The sequence below is a fragment of the Heterocephalus glaber genome, unplaced genomic scaffold, assembly GCF_053883595.1.
Source record: "Heterocephalus glaber isolate CG9 unplaced genomic scaffold, H.glaber_assembly_v1.0 deba00001606, whole genome shotgun sequence".
Classification (NCBI taxonomy): Eukaryota; Metazoa; Chordata; class Mammalia; order Rodentia; family Bathyergidae; genus Heterocephalus; species Heterocephalus glaber.
The window spans coordinates 29,990,220-30,002,591 of NW_028258377.1; the positions used below are offsets into that span (position 1 = coordinate 29,990,220).

The 12,372-nt window shown below is 42.6% G+C and overlaps 1 protein-coding gene across 12 annotated transcripts in view; it reads left to right on the forward strand.

Moving 5' to 3' along the window:
• Positions 1 to 12,372, forward strand: part of Ebf1 (EBF transcription factor 1) — a 405,540-nt gene that overhangs the window by 273,017 nt on the left and 120,151 nt on the right. For 7 of the 12 annotated variants that reach the window (XM_087194903.1, XM_021240454.2, XM_021240431.2 and 4 more), the window contains one exon: positions 1,628 to 1,769. In XM_087194903.1, the coding sequence (XP_087051029.1) occupies positions 1,628 to 1,769 (142 nt within the window). The remainder of the gene's footprint in view (positions 1 to 1,627; positions 1,770 to 12,372) is intronic. The other 5 variants (XM_021240444.2, XM_021240448.2, XM_087194905.1 and 2 more) reach the window with 1 other exon arrangement.

The window sequence follows — 12,372 nt, forward strand, 5'->3', positions numbered from 1 at the left end:
ACGCAGCTCAGTGATATATTGTGAGCCATGTGCTTGTATTTTTCACTTCATTGCCATCTCTGAGACTCTGGGAAAGGGCTTATATTTCCAAGATGCATCAGGTAAGCCTGAGAGACAGTGGATTTTTTACACATGGCATGGTTGGTGAGAACTGGGATTGAAAGAGGGCAGCACTTCGCCAGGCAGGGCTGACATTTCCCAGGCAGGGGCCAAATCTTGGTGTTTTCCAGGGCCCATCAGGCGATAAAAATCACTGTAGACTCTAGAAGTTAGTGCCCCCTTTAGCCAGCTGGGAGAAAAGCCTTCCTCAGAAACTGAAGCCTCAGTTTGTGCCAACCTTTGTAAAGCAGTTCACCTCTTCAGAGGTTAATGCCTCTCAACACCAAGAACAATTAAAGCTAGAATCTTTCCCAAGCAACTGGGGAATTGAACAAAATAAATCAGAAATCCTCAGCTTTCGCTCTGGAGGCTTGCCTCATTATGAGAGCAGATCTATTAGCCCTCTTGCCATTGTCTTTCATTTCTCAAGTGAGGTGATTCTAATTAAATTAATCTGCATGTCAATCTATCGGTGATCAATCAAAGAGCCGGAGGTTTCCCCTATGCTGCGGGGTGCTTGTGGCTGACAGGGGCTGATAATGGAGGAAGAAATAAACTGTCGGGCAAAGTTAATTAGTCAACATAATAGGTGGATTAAATGGGAGCTGGCTGATTGCTGTTTCTCGTGTCAAAGCATGAGGTAGGAGCTGAGGCTGCAATTACAGACAATTATTATATTTGGTTGTAAGAGGTCACATGAATAAACATATCTCTGTGGGCTTCAGTGTTAATCCCCTTCCCCATTTCATATAAGGAGAAGTGTAGGTCATTTCTGCTCATTGTTCTGGTGAAAGTTCTCTGACGCACTTTGCCTTGGTCCCTTCTGGGAAACCTGAGAGTCAGTTTATGAGATGGGTTGGGTGTCTGAAGGATGCCTTGGGCCAGATCCACAATTTTTTATTTCTTTGCAACAGATCTAAGACCCTTAATTAACAGGGATTTCTTTTGAGGGAGGCCATGAGGGTGATAATTGTGAGGGGCATTTTGGTTTTATTAATCAAACTAACATGGGAAGAAAAAAGTACAAAAAATCTCAATGAGATACCCAAGAGAGAAAAATGCATCTCAGCTCCCACTGAACTCTCTCTTTCATTTCTCTATCCTCTTCATCGTGACACAGTGGGGAGGAAATATTTTAAAGATTCAAAAGACTTTTATTTGCATGATCAACTGTGATATCTGCTTCAGCGTCTAAACTGAAGGGTAATTTAGGTGAAACACAACCACCCTTGTGTAAAAAATATGCTAATAAAGATCCTCTTGTTAAAATTATGGTTAACAGTGTACCTTCTGCTGTATAACTATAAACTGTGCAATTTTACTTAAAACTGCATCAAAAGCGTTCCATGCCAAAGACCCACTCATCAATAGCTCCTCTTGTTAGACTTGTACAGCATAAGCACCAGTTATTATGTGAAATAGCTATGCAATTTTCTTCAGCTCCCAGCTGTTATTTATTTAACTTGAGTTTATTACCCACCATGCTTTTATATTAAAATGTTCATTCATTTTTCTCTCATGTCTCTAGGTCGTGGTGTCTACAACAGTCAACGTGGATGGCCATGTCCTGGCAGTCTCTGATAACATGTTTGTTCATAATAACTCGAAGCATGGGCGGAGGGCTCGGAGGCTTGACCCCTCGGAAGGTACGCCCTCTTATCTGGAACATGGTAGGCGAATCATTTTCATTGGTTGGCATTGTTACTTTAACTGTGAATTTATTTGGTTTCTTTCTTCCACTCCACCATATTTTCTACTATTTCAAATCCCAAATGTTCTTTTGATCAATATTGATTCTCTAGGATTTTTACTCCTCCAGATAAGATTCTGGGTATGTAAAGACAGGGAGATAACTTAAGAGGTCCCCTCTGTTTTATTTCAGGGCTTGGGAATGGTTGATAACTTTTTGCTTCAGGTTGTGAGGAGAAAGAGACCTATAACTCTGCTTCATTTTAAGCTACCATTTGATTACAAAATAAGGAAATGCCAGGCCATAGGGAAAAATCAGAAAAGACCATAAAAACCTGCTGGTGCACCTATTGAATTTCAGTTGGAAATCAGGTTCAAAGTCTGAGTTGGAAGTGCCTTCTGAATGTGGCACTCAGGCCAAATGTCCCTTCTGTATCCTGTGCACGGCTCTCCCTTCATTGCCATTTGATAGAGCTTGCTTTCTGGAGGCAGACTTTGGTAGGGAGAAATCATATTTGTCTTGAGAATTAGGGCAAATCAGTGGTGCCTATGAGAGGATTGGAGGAAACCAGATAAAATTTTATTTCCGGGGGAGTGAACACTACTCAGCAGAAGCATATGTTGAATTGGGTGCATGTTTATTTAACAAATCCATCTTTCCATCTATGTGTGCATCATCCATCCATCCAAGAATCAGTTACTGAGACTACTGGATATCAGTCATCATGCTACATTTTCTCTAATCTACTCTAGTTAAACTCTTAACCTGTTTTCTTCGCTTCACTTTCCAATTTGCTAGGTCAGCAGGATTCTTTGAGAATACTACCACACAAATTATCAGCCAATTGCCTGACTTTTCCATGGGCCACAGGCTGTCTTTGATATAATTCATAAGGCAGAAAACTGCCTTTCCTACCAGCATCCCAATTTAATAAACACACCACTGTCATCATTTTTGCCTGTTTTCCCACCCTGCGCTTGAGGAATGCACAAACAGTACATTTTATTAATTAGCCAGATGTAACACTCCTAGAAGGAATTCTTCACCACATCCAGTTTTACAGTCCTTTAAAGGAAACCATCATCTTTCAAAAGCTGCTTCTTTATGGTTTCATTAGTGCTGAGATGGATGGATATTACTTTTTGCAGGAGGCCATTTGAAACACCTGCTCATGATTACATTCCTAGTTCCATTTCTGTACTTAAAATTATTCTGATACTCGCTTTAAAGTAATGTTGCATTTTTAATACCTTTGGAGTCACTCAAGGCATTGTATGACTAAAGGTGTTTACGTGAAAGGAGGAAAAGCTACGTAAGTACTTAGTGGACACAATTTGAGGGGCCCTGGATTAGGAACTGCAGTTGTGTCTTTCACTGTGACTGGGTAGTTGCAGTGGGTTTGCCCAGCCTGGGGGACAGATTTAACCATCAGTTTGAAATCTGTGGAGTTCACAGTTTCAAAAGATGCTCCAAGTTCAGGTCACATCTCTCTCCCATCCCTGCTCTCAGGAAACTTGTAAGAGAGATTCTGACACCATGCCAATTATCCCTCCAACAACAACAACAATAGCACCCAAAGCAAACAAATAAAATACAGCCTGCTAGAAAGAATGTCTCTAGGGGTGAAACTCTGTAGCATTATTTTGGAATGTAATGTGTAGGACTAAGTCTTGAAATAGGTGTCAGGAAACCTAGACTCACTTCTTCATGTCACTGTGGCCTCTGTGTGATCTTGGACAAACCACCTTCTCTTTACAGAGGTTAGGCTTCCATTTTGGAAGGGTTGTAAAAAGAAAAATCAAATCTGTGCTTTGGGTGGGAACAGGTAGTGTTGATGAGGGAAGTGGGCTGGGTGGAGGCTGTTAAGACAAGCACGTGCATGCTCCGCTGCCCCAGCCCCAGCCAGTGTTGCTAAGGGGAAAAAGAACCCACCGGGGCCAGATGTTTGGTAAGGATTAAAACCCTTGTAATTTTAATTGTTTATAAATAATTACAAAATGTATGAACACTGAAGGAAGCTGATGGGGAGAGGGAGGGACACTTAGGATTCATCACAGGCTACTTGAGACCCTGATTGAAAACAGCTTTAAATGTTCTCCCAGCTCAAGAATTCTCTTTGCTAGGAGAACTTATTAATATTTTAGCTGGGATAGTGTATTACTCCAAATTTTAATGGCAATGTTTTACTCCTTTGCTTCAGTTTACCAGCCCACAATGGCCTTATTAAGATATTCCTCAAGAAAATGGTGACATTTCACTACATATCAATAGTTAGCCATTGTTGGGGACCTAACTATGCCCCATGTCCCTCAGCTTGGGTCTTCACATTCATCCCAAAGCCTCACTTTACTTCTTGCCAGTGGAATGAAAGGGTAGACACGTTTAGATCCTTAGTAATGATGAAGTGACTGTACAGTAACACAAGAAATCTGTTCCTCTGCAGTGAATCAACTAACCACACATAACCACCCACTCTTTTAGACATTTGAAGCTGATACATAAATATCTGCTCAGCAAAGGGTAACTACTGAACTCTTTCACTGGTTATGTGTGGGAGTGGACCTAGTTGCCAACTCACGTTGGTTTGAGAGTGATGCTGGATCTCACCACTGAAAATCCTACTTTAAAATGTCCCGTTTCTGAATCATTCACCCCTCTGTCTTTCCACCCCCACCCTTGCCTCAGACAGCTACTGCACCGAGCCTGGAAAGCGTGTTCACCCCTGGAGACCTGTGGCAATCTTCATTTTCCCCCATTCTGGGCTTTTTACCACCTCATTTACAGGTAGCCTGAATTATTTTGAGCAACTGCACATCTCTATTTATATCCTGCTTGTCAGACTGTTGGAGGAAAGTTCCTTTCGTGGCTTATCTTTCTGCATATAAGTGGAGACAAGATCATGGTTTACATTTCATGCAGTCTTCCCTGAGTGACCCATGGCCTCAAAGTCCCATGCTAAGATAAATGTCCCTGGATTTCACATATGAGGGCTGACAAAGGCAAACTGTTTTCATAGAAACTTGCATGGCCTAATGAGGGTGAATCTTGGCACATAGTAGCTCATGGTAATTCTCCCCTCCCCGCTCACATCTTCTTCATTCATAAATACTGGGATTTTCTCTGGCTGGATATTTATGGGAGCATTTAAGCAGTAGTTTTATGGAAGACGTACAGTTGTGGATAGAGGCAGCCTCAAAATGAAACTGCTCTCAGGGTTCCAAGTTCTGAAAAAGCAGGGGCTTGGAAACAAGGGAGCTGCATTGTGGCCTCCTGCAGAGATAGACAGCACTGGCATGTGTATGCTTGCTTCGTCCTCCAGTAGCTGTGTGCTGGGGAGCTTTGCAGGAGTTGGGGAGTGTTGTTATTGTCCTTGCTGTTCTTCTTGAGTTTCAGGTTGTGTTTGCTTGAATCTAAGGCCAATTGTGGCATCAGTTTCTTTATTTCTTCCCCTGTGGCAAAATGTGGTGCCCTCACCATGCAAGAGTGCAGAGACCCTGTCAGCTTGCATGCACTAACACTTTATTATCTAATGATCTAATATGCAACAAGGCAAAGTGCCGGTGCTCATCATCCTGACACAGAATGCCGGGAGAAGTGACTAAATTACTTTATGTACCATTAGCGCTAGTAGCGATGGTGAACTCACCAGCAGCATTTATGCAAATGCCTGTGAATACACTCTAGTAGCTTTGTCAGGAAGCCAGCTGACAAGCAGTCTAAATGCTTGTTTTGGGGGGGATATATATGTGTTTCCTCATTTTGGTGGGCACATGTTTTTCTCCCTTTTCGCCTCTTTCCCTCTTTGGATTATTGGAGGCCTTTCCTCCCTCCAGATGACCAGGGAAAGCTGGGAAGCTCAGAGGCTCACCCATCAGTAGGGCCCTTTCTTTCCAATTGGGTGTTTTGTCACATCTAGGTTTTTTTGTTTTTTTCTTACGAATTTGTACAACCATCATTATTTGGGGGAAGAAATAAGTGAAAGAATTTTTCAGGAGTTTTCAGAGTAGCAACATTTAATGGGCTCTGACCTGATGTTGATTTCATTTTTTTTTTTTTGCTCAAAATATAGTTATTTTTAAAACACACCCACCTTTTAAACATAGAAAATGACTGAAATTTAGCTTTTGTGGGCATCAGATATGAATGAATTCAATTTCCCTTCAAAGTAATTACAAAGATTATAACATGAAGCATAAATGTGCTAGGATCCCAAAATAGAACAAATCAAAATAAAAGTGGGCTTTGGTCAAACTAAAAATATTCTGGAGAGTAAAGAGTGGTAATAGGCTCCCTGCACGCACCCATCCCCTGGTTGTAATTACAGCGTTAGAGAAATAGAATCAGGTTTTCACCACTACCAGTTAGTTCTGACCGTTTGGCTCCAGCTGTCCCTGACAATATGGTGTTATTCTTGATCTTTGGCATATGACCTTCTTTAATCCCTTTGCTCCAGACAGGAGCAGTTTTTGCTGTTGTTGTCTGCCCCTGGGGGTCCAGCCTCACTGCCTTTCCTCTACCCAGCTGCACGTAAATCTGCTGTTTTATGGCCATGTGGAGAAAGATAGTTCAAGCTTAGGGAGATTACTCCAAATTGAGAGAATCACACAGAGCTTTTAACAGAAAGGAGCAACCCATTTCATTCTCCCTCTGTGGAACAAGGCCTTAAGAATTTGCTAGGAAAAAGATCAGGCTGATTGCAGAGCTCGTTGTTAGTCCCGACTCTGCCATTAGTTTGCTGTGTGTCTCTGAGTGGATCACTTTGCTTGTCTGGGCCTTCGTTGCATGTGGTCCTATGAGAACTGAGTCGAGTCATTCCTAGACTTCTGTTCAGTGTGCCTCACTCGCTGTACGAGGCTGTGGAATGAAGCCACCCACACATGCCTTCCTGCAGAAGGGATCTTTGGAGAAAAAAGTCTTTGGGGCAATGGAGAAATCCCCTCGCTATTTCTTTTTACTCTTTCCCCCCGCTTTTAGGGATTAAACTCAGGGCCTTTTCACTGAGCTACATCTCCAACCCTTTTTATTTTTATTTTGAGACAAGGTCTAAGTCACTAAATCACCCAGGGTAGGCCCAAACTTACGTTTCTTTTGCTTCAGCCTCTCAGAGTGCCATAGAGTGTTACAGACATATACCGCCACAACTGGCTCCCAATATAAATCTTTCTTTGAATCTCTGGCCAAGGACCCAGGTCTCAGTAAAGTGGACTTCAAATCATTCATTCATTCTAAGCATCCACGCTACCTCCCAGGCACTCAGCTGCATAGAGCAGCAAAAGACAGACATGGTCCCTGTCTTCACAGCATTCCTGATGTAAACTGAGAAGAAAGATATTTAACAAAGTTTGCAAGTAAGTAATGAGAGTACCATGTAAAGGAAGACCAAAAACATAAAGGATGAGGAATAGTGAGGTGTTGGGGAAGCCTGTGAGGGAATCTCACTTATGCCAAAATCTAAGAAGTGAAGAAATTTTCACCAGGCAGAGGGAACAGTGTAGGCAGAGGCTCTTTTGCTCACTTAGCTGAGTTGAGGAAACCAAAGGTGACTGGAGTGGTGAGAGAGGAGGCTGGTGAGGCTGTGAGGACCTCATCCCTTAGCACTGCTGTTGGGCCCATTAAGCCCCGGCCTCGTGTTTATGAAAGGGCACGGGAGTGAGAACAGGGCTGGGATGAGCTCAGCTTCAGTTACGTGAGGTCCTGGTGTCTCCTAAAAGCCCTAGGCCAGATTGCTCTGAGAGTTTTCTAACTTTGCCTTTCCCTGCTGGCCTTTGGAAGCTTAGCAAGTCATTGGCTGTGCCTTGGTGCCGGCCCCCATTGCTCCTGGATGCATCAATAGTGCCTGTGCTCAATATTAAAAGACAGTTCAGAATTTTGAGAACTCTTTCACCAGATGGTTTGGTATGATCAATTTACTTTTCTGGAAGTAGCATAAAAAGAATTTACCTATTGACTTGTTTTTGAGCATGTGTAGATCTCGCCTTCTGGAAGGCTGCTGCATTATTTTACTTATGAGATGTATCTTACCCCCAAAGAAACAAAATCACTGGAGGAGTGAAAACAAACTAAAACAACAGAGAAAATTTCCCCTCCCAATTTCTCTCTCCCCTTTGATCCTGAGCTCTTGCTGGGTGGAGCAAGCATGGAAAGACCACATCATTCACTTCCGTTCCTCCCCAGGTACACGGAGGAGCTGGAGACCCTGGAGAGGGCAGGTAACCTGTTCACACCAAGGAACAAAAAGACAAACACACACAACAACAAGAAACCCACCTAGTTTCTGTCAAAATTCATTGATAGCCCTTTGCACTTGCCCATGGGATGCTGGCCCACAAGTATAGATTTGGGGGTTGTATAGCTCCCTTTCTCTAGGTAGCAGTGTTGGAGGAGGAATGGGGTCCTGATGCCTTTACAATCCTGGCTGATGTAGACTGCCTCCAGGATATCTGGGATCCCAGGGATGAGGAGAAGAATGTCCATGCCGTCCTTCCGGCTCCTTGACAGAAATGCACACTCAGAACAGAGGGACAGAGGATGAATGACCCAGAGCTCCCCACACAGACAGTGGCCCTTGACATGATGGGGTGTGGTAGAAAGCTGCATCCAGACTCACTTAGGCAAGAGCATGTGGGTGAAGGGTTCAGGTTAAGTAGAAAAACATTAGTGTCATCTTTTGTGAACTGGAGGTGGGATATTACAACTTGCCAATTGATTTTCCCACTTGAAAACGGAAGATAAAAGCAATAAGGGGCTTAAGAATATCCAGCCATTTCATAAAATAAAGCATGAAGATCCCAGATTTTCCAGCGTCAGATTGGGCCTTTTGCTTTGACTGCTTAGTAAGATGCCTTTTGTTTCCCCTTAAAATAGAAAGGACATGACAGTAGTCTAGATAAGAACAAAGATGTAAGTGAGGACTATTTCCAGAGTCTCCCTGAGTAATTCACAAGGCAGGTTATGCCAGAAATCCACACTGGTGACTTGGGAGCCAGCAAGATCTCAGCTTCATGCAGGTTGAAAAGTTCGTGAGTGTAACTGGTGACAGAGGTGAACTAGTGCTCAGACTGCTGCTCTGCTTGCTGGTGACCAAGCCTCATCTCCCTGGAAATCACTTGTTAACTGTACAGGCTCTTTGATACATTCACAAGATGGAAAGGAAATAGACTCCGAGATAAGTGGGAATGTAGGCTAAGCAAGTGTTAGGGTGTGAAGGGTTACCGATCCTCGTGCTGAAATACCATGGGAAGCGGACAGGGAAATGAAGAGGCTATTTTCTTATATGAATTTCTTGACAAGCCTGTAAGCTGTGGGAAATTTCTAGCAGTTGGTATTTTGTTTGATCCAATACATGACCAGGCTACACTTCATTATTTTTATAAGCACAGTGTGATGTTTTGGAGGCGGTGTATTTTCTGCCCATGTTTTGGCCAGAACTCCTCTGAAGCCTACTTTTTGTCTTATATTTGACTATACACATATCATTATTCCAATTGTATTGATTTGCGTGTGATGATTGTTCCAGGCCAACACAGGAGCTTCTCTCACTTGAGAATTTCAGGAGACCCAAGTGATTCTGATATGCAAATAAAAGCTTCCCTTCACTGTTCCTAAACTCTTCTTACAATGAGATATTTAGGAGTTAGGTTTGTGTTATATGTGTTTGGGCATTTTCAGGTATACTTGCAGAAATACATGACATACAACCAAGTTTTGTACTGCTCTGCAGCATGACTGTGTGTATGAGCTTAGAATTTTCTAGGCCATAGTTTCCTCAACAGGCTTGGTAGAGACCCTCAGTCTCTGACACTCGTTGTTGGAAATCAGCTAATTCTGTGGGAAGCTCTCTTTCTTGAGGAGCCACACACACACAGCCTTAGGGAGCAGCTACCAACATGCCGAGGTGATGGTCCTTCCACAGAAAAGATGTAAGGCCACTTCCCTGTACCTTGGCCTCTCTGCAGGAGGTCTGCAGCTTGCCCAGGGAGGCCTGAAAAAGCCACCATGTATGGCATACAGAGTCATTTATGCTGTAGGCACACAGTGGATGTTCTCCTGAATCCCTTCAGTGTCGAGAGGGTGTTTGTGTATAATCCACCTGATGGTTAGCAGTAACCTTTTAGACCAGTATGAGGCATAACTTTAGGAGAGAGGAGCAAATATTAAAATATGTTATATAGCCATGTTTATCTCAACACATAAGCAAAAAAAAAAGTACAACTCCAAAATCGTGATCTCACAGCTAATTATTGCTTAGGGTATGACTAAATTTAAAGAAAAAGTTGATATAAACAAAGTTCACAACTAAATAAAATTAAATAAATAGTAGTCGAAGTGGCACTTAATGGAGCAAAACCATGACTGAAGTTTGGGAAATGCTGTTAGAAAGAGCTTTAAAAGGATTGAGGGAAGTAATAATTCTCTTGAATCTCCCGGAAACTGTGTAGGGCACTTGGAAATATTTTTAAAAAGAGTAATATATTGCTTTTTAAAAGACTTTTAGGCTCAGCTTACCATTAGAATAGAGTCTTAATATCCTAATAGGATTTTAAAAATCAAATCCTCTCCCAAGCTGTTAACGCTGTTTTTATTTTTAAATAAGTAGTGTCTGCACGTCACGGAGCAGAAATCAGTTTGGAAAGAGGACTTAAGTCAAGAGAGAGCATCAGCCAGGGTCCACCCAGGCAGCACATTATGATAATATATACGGAACCAGCTGGACACTGAGCAAAGCTGACATTGTGTTGTCAAGGGCAGGATCGCCCATCAATTTCCGAGATAGGATTTGAGTTCAAATGACAGAAAGAGCAGCGACTGTGTTGAAGCTGATGTGTGGGGGAGGGGCGGGGCGGGCAGGAACCAGCAGGGCCTAAAGACAGGAAGTCCTGGTACCTCCGGAAGCGGGTGGTTCTGTTTTCTCATCTGCTGGCTACCCTTCCTTCTAACCTTAACATCTGTCAGCAAGATCCACCTGGGTCTTTGCATGATTAGAGCCCACCTCGGGGGAGCTTACTAATTTTAACCCTCAAGAGAATGGAGCGTCTGCTGCCGGAATGGGGGCCCCATCAGCCCAGGAAACAGGTCTCTGTGTAGCTGCTGCTTATCCACATAGGAAACTCATTGTAGGTGCAATGGCAATTGTTAATACGTGCTGGATAACTTCTCAACTTTCAAGCTACTCAGTTTAATTCTTTAATATTTGAATACCTTTTCCATTCATTTGCTTTTTCATCCAATCATTCATGTATTTAACATATACTTATTGATTGACTGCCTGCTATAGTAGACCATTGGGGTACAGAGTTGAGTGAACCATGACCATTATTGACATTATGAAGTATACAGTCACATGCATATGCATGTTTATGTGTTGATATTAAGGAAATAATGGCACATAGAATGATTTAAATTGCAGTGCTGATAAGTGCCATACTAGAGAAATACAGACTGCTAATGGACTCAGCCATATCTGAAAAATCAAGGAAACAAAATTGTAAAATCAAAATGAGTAGCATTTAGTGAAAGTAAAGAGGGAAGAGCATTTTAGGCAGGGCAAAACATCAGAAGCCTGAGGTAGGGCTAATAGAGAAGGAGAGTTAGCTCTAAGATCCATTTTAGAGAAACACATCTGGAACCTTCTCATTGACTTGGGCATATGAACCTGCTGCATTTTATTAATCACAGGCTAATAGAATGCAGAGTCCAGTAAAATGCTGGCTTTTAGACCAGTGTTTCCAGTAATGATGGTTTTGCTGTTATGACAGCACCTTTAGCACTTTCTATGCACCAAGTTCAGGGCTCAACACTTTGCATAATCTATTTTAAGGCTCTTAACAGCCATAGGGGGCCACTGCTGTTATGAGGTCCATTTAATGACTAAGGGAAACCGAGGCCATCCTTTAAGGATTTCGTTGCAGCTAACCAGAAAGAGAGTTAGATTCTGTCTGTGCAGCTTTTGTACCTCCAAGTGGCTGAAAAACAGGGCCACGATCATTGTTCTTTCCCATTGTTTAGTTAGTGCTACTTCCCACACATTGGACATCGGAGATAGAAATTCTCTTGCTATTTGAGCACGTAATGTAAAACCTGCTTCAGTTGAAGAAAATTGACAACATGACTCAAAGGCAACCTGAAAAGCCAGATCTATGCTCAATCCCAAGGGTGAGTTAGTTGGCATGTGTGGTGATATACGGGAAGGAATTTTCTGGGTTGAGATAAAACCTCCTGGTATCATGTCTCACTATCACGTGCCCCATCTGGAGCTCCCTGTGCCAGTTCTGCAACCTGAAATACTCAGTGGACAGACAATGAAACTTTATAGAAATTAGGTGATCATCGTCCTTATCAGATGAACACGATGCCATCAGCATGATTTTAGCATCCTCGAGAATAAGAGATTTACCTAGAGAGGTGCAAGAGAAAGTCCAAGGATTGTCAGGCTGTGGCTTCACTGCCAGCCCACCATGGGCAAATTGGCTGGAAGGTGACCCCATCACTAAAATCTTACTTAAACCTATGTGCTGGTCAGTCATAACAGAAGCACCAAGGTGGGAAGCCAGAGAAGGAAAAGTGAAACACAAAAGTAACACTCT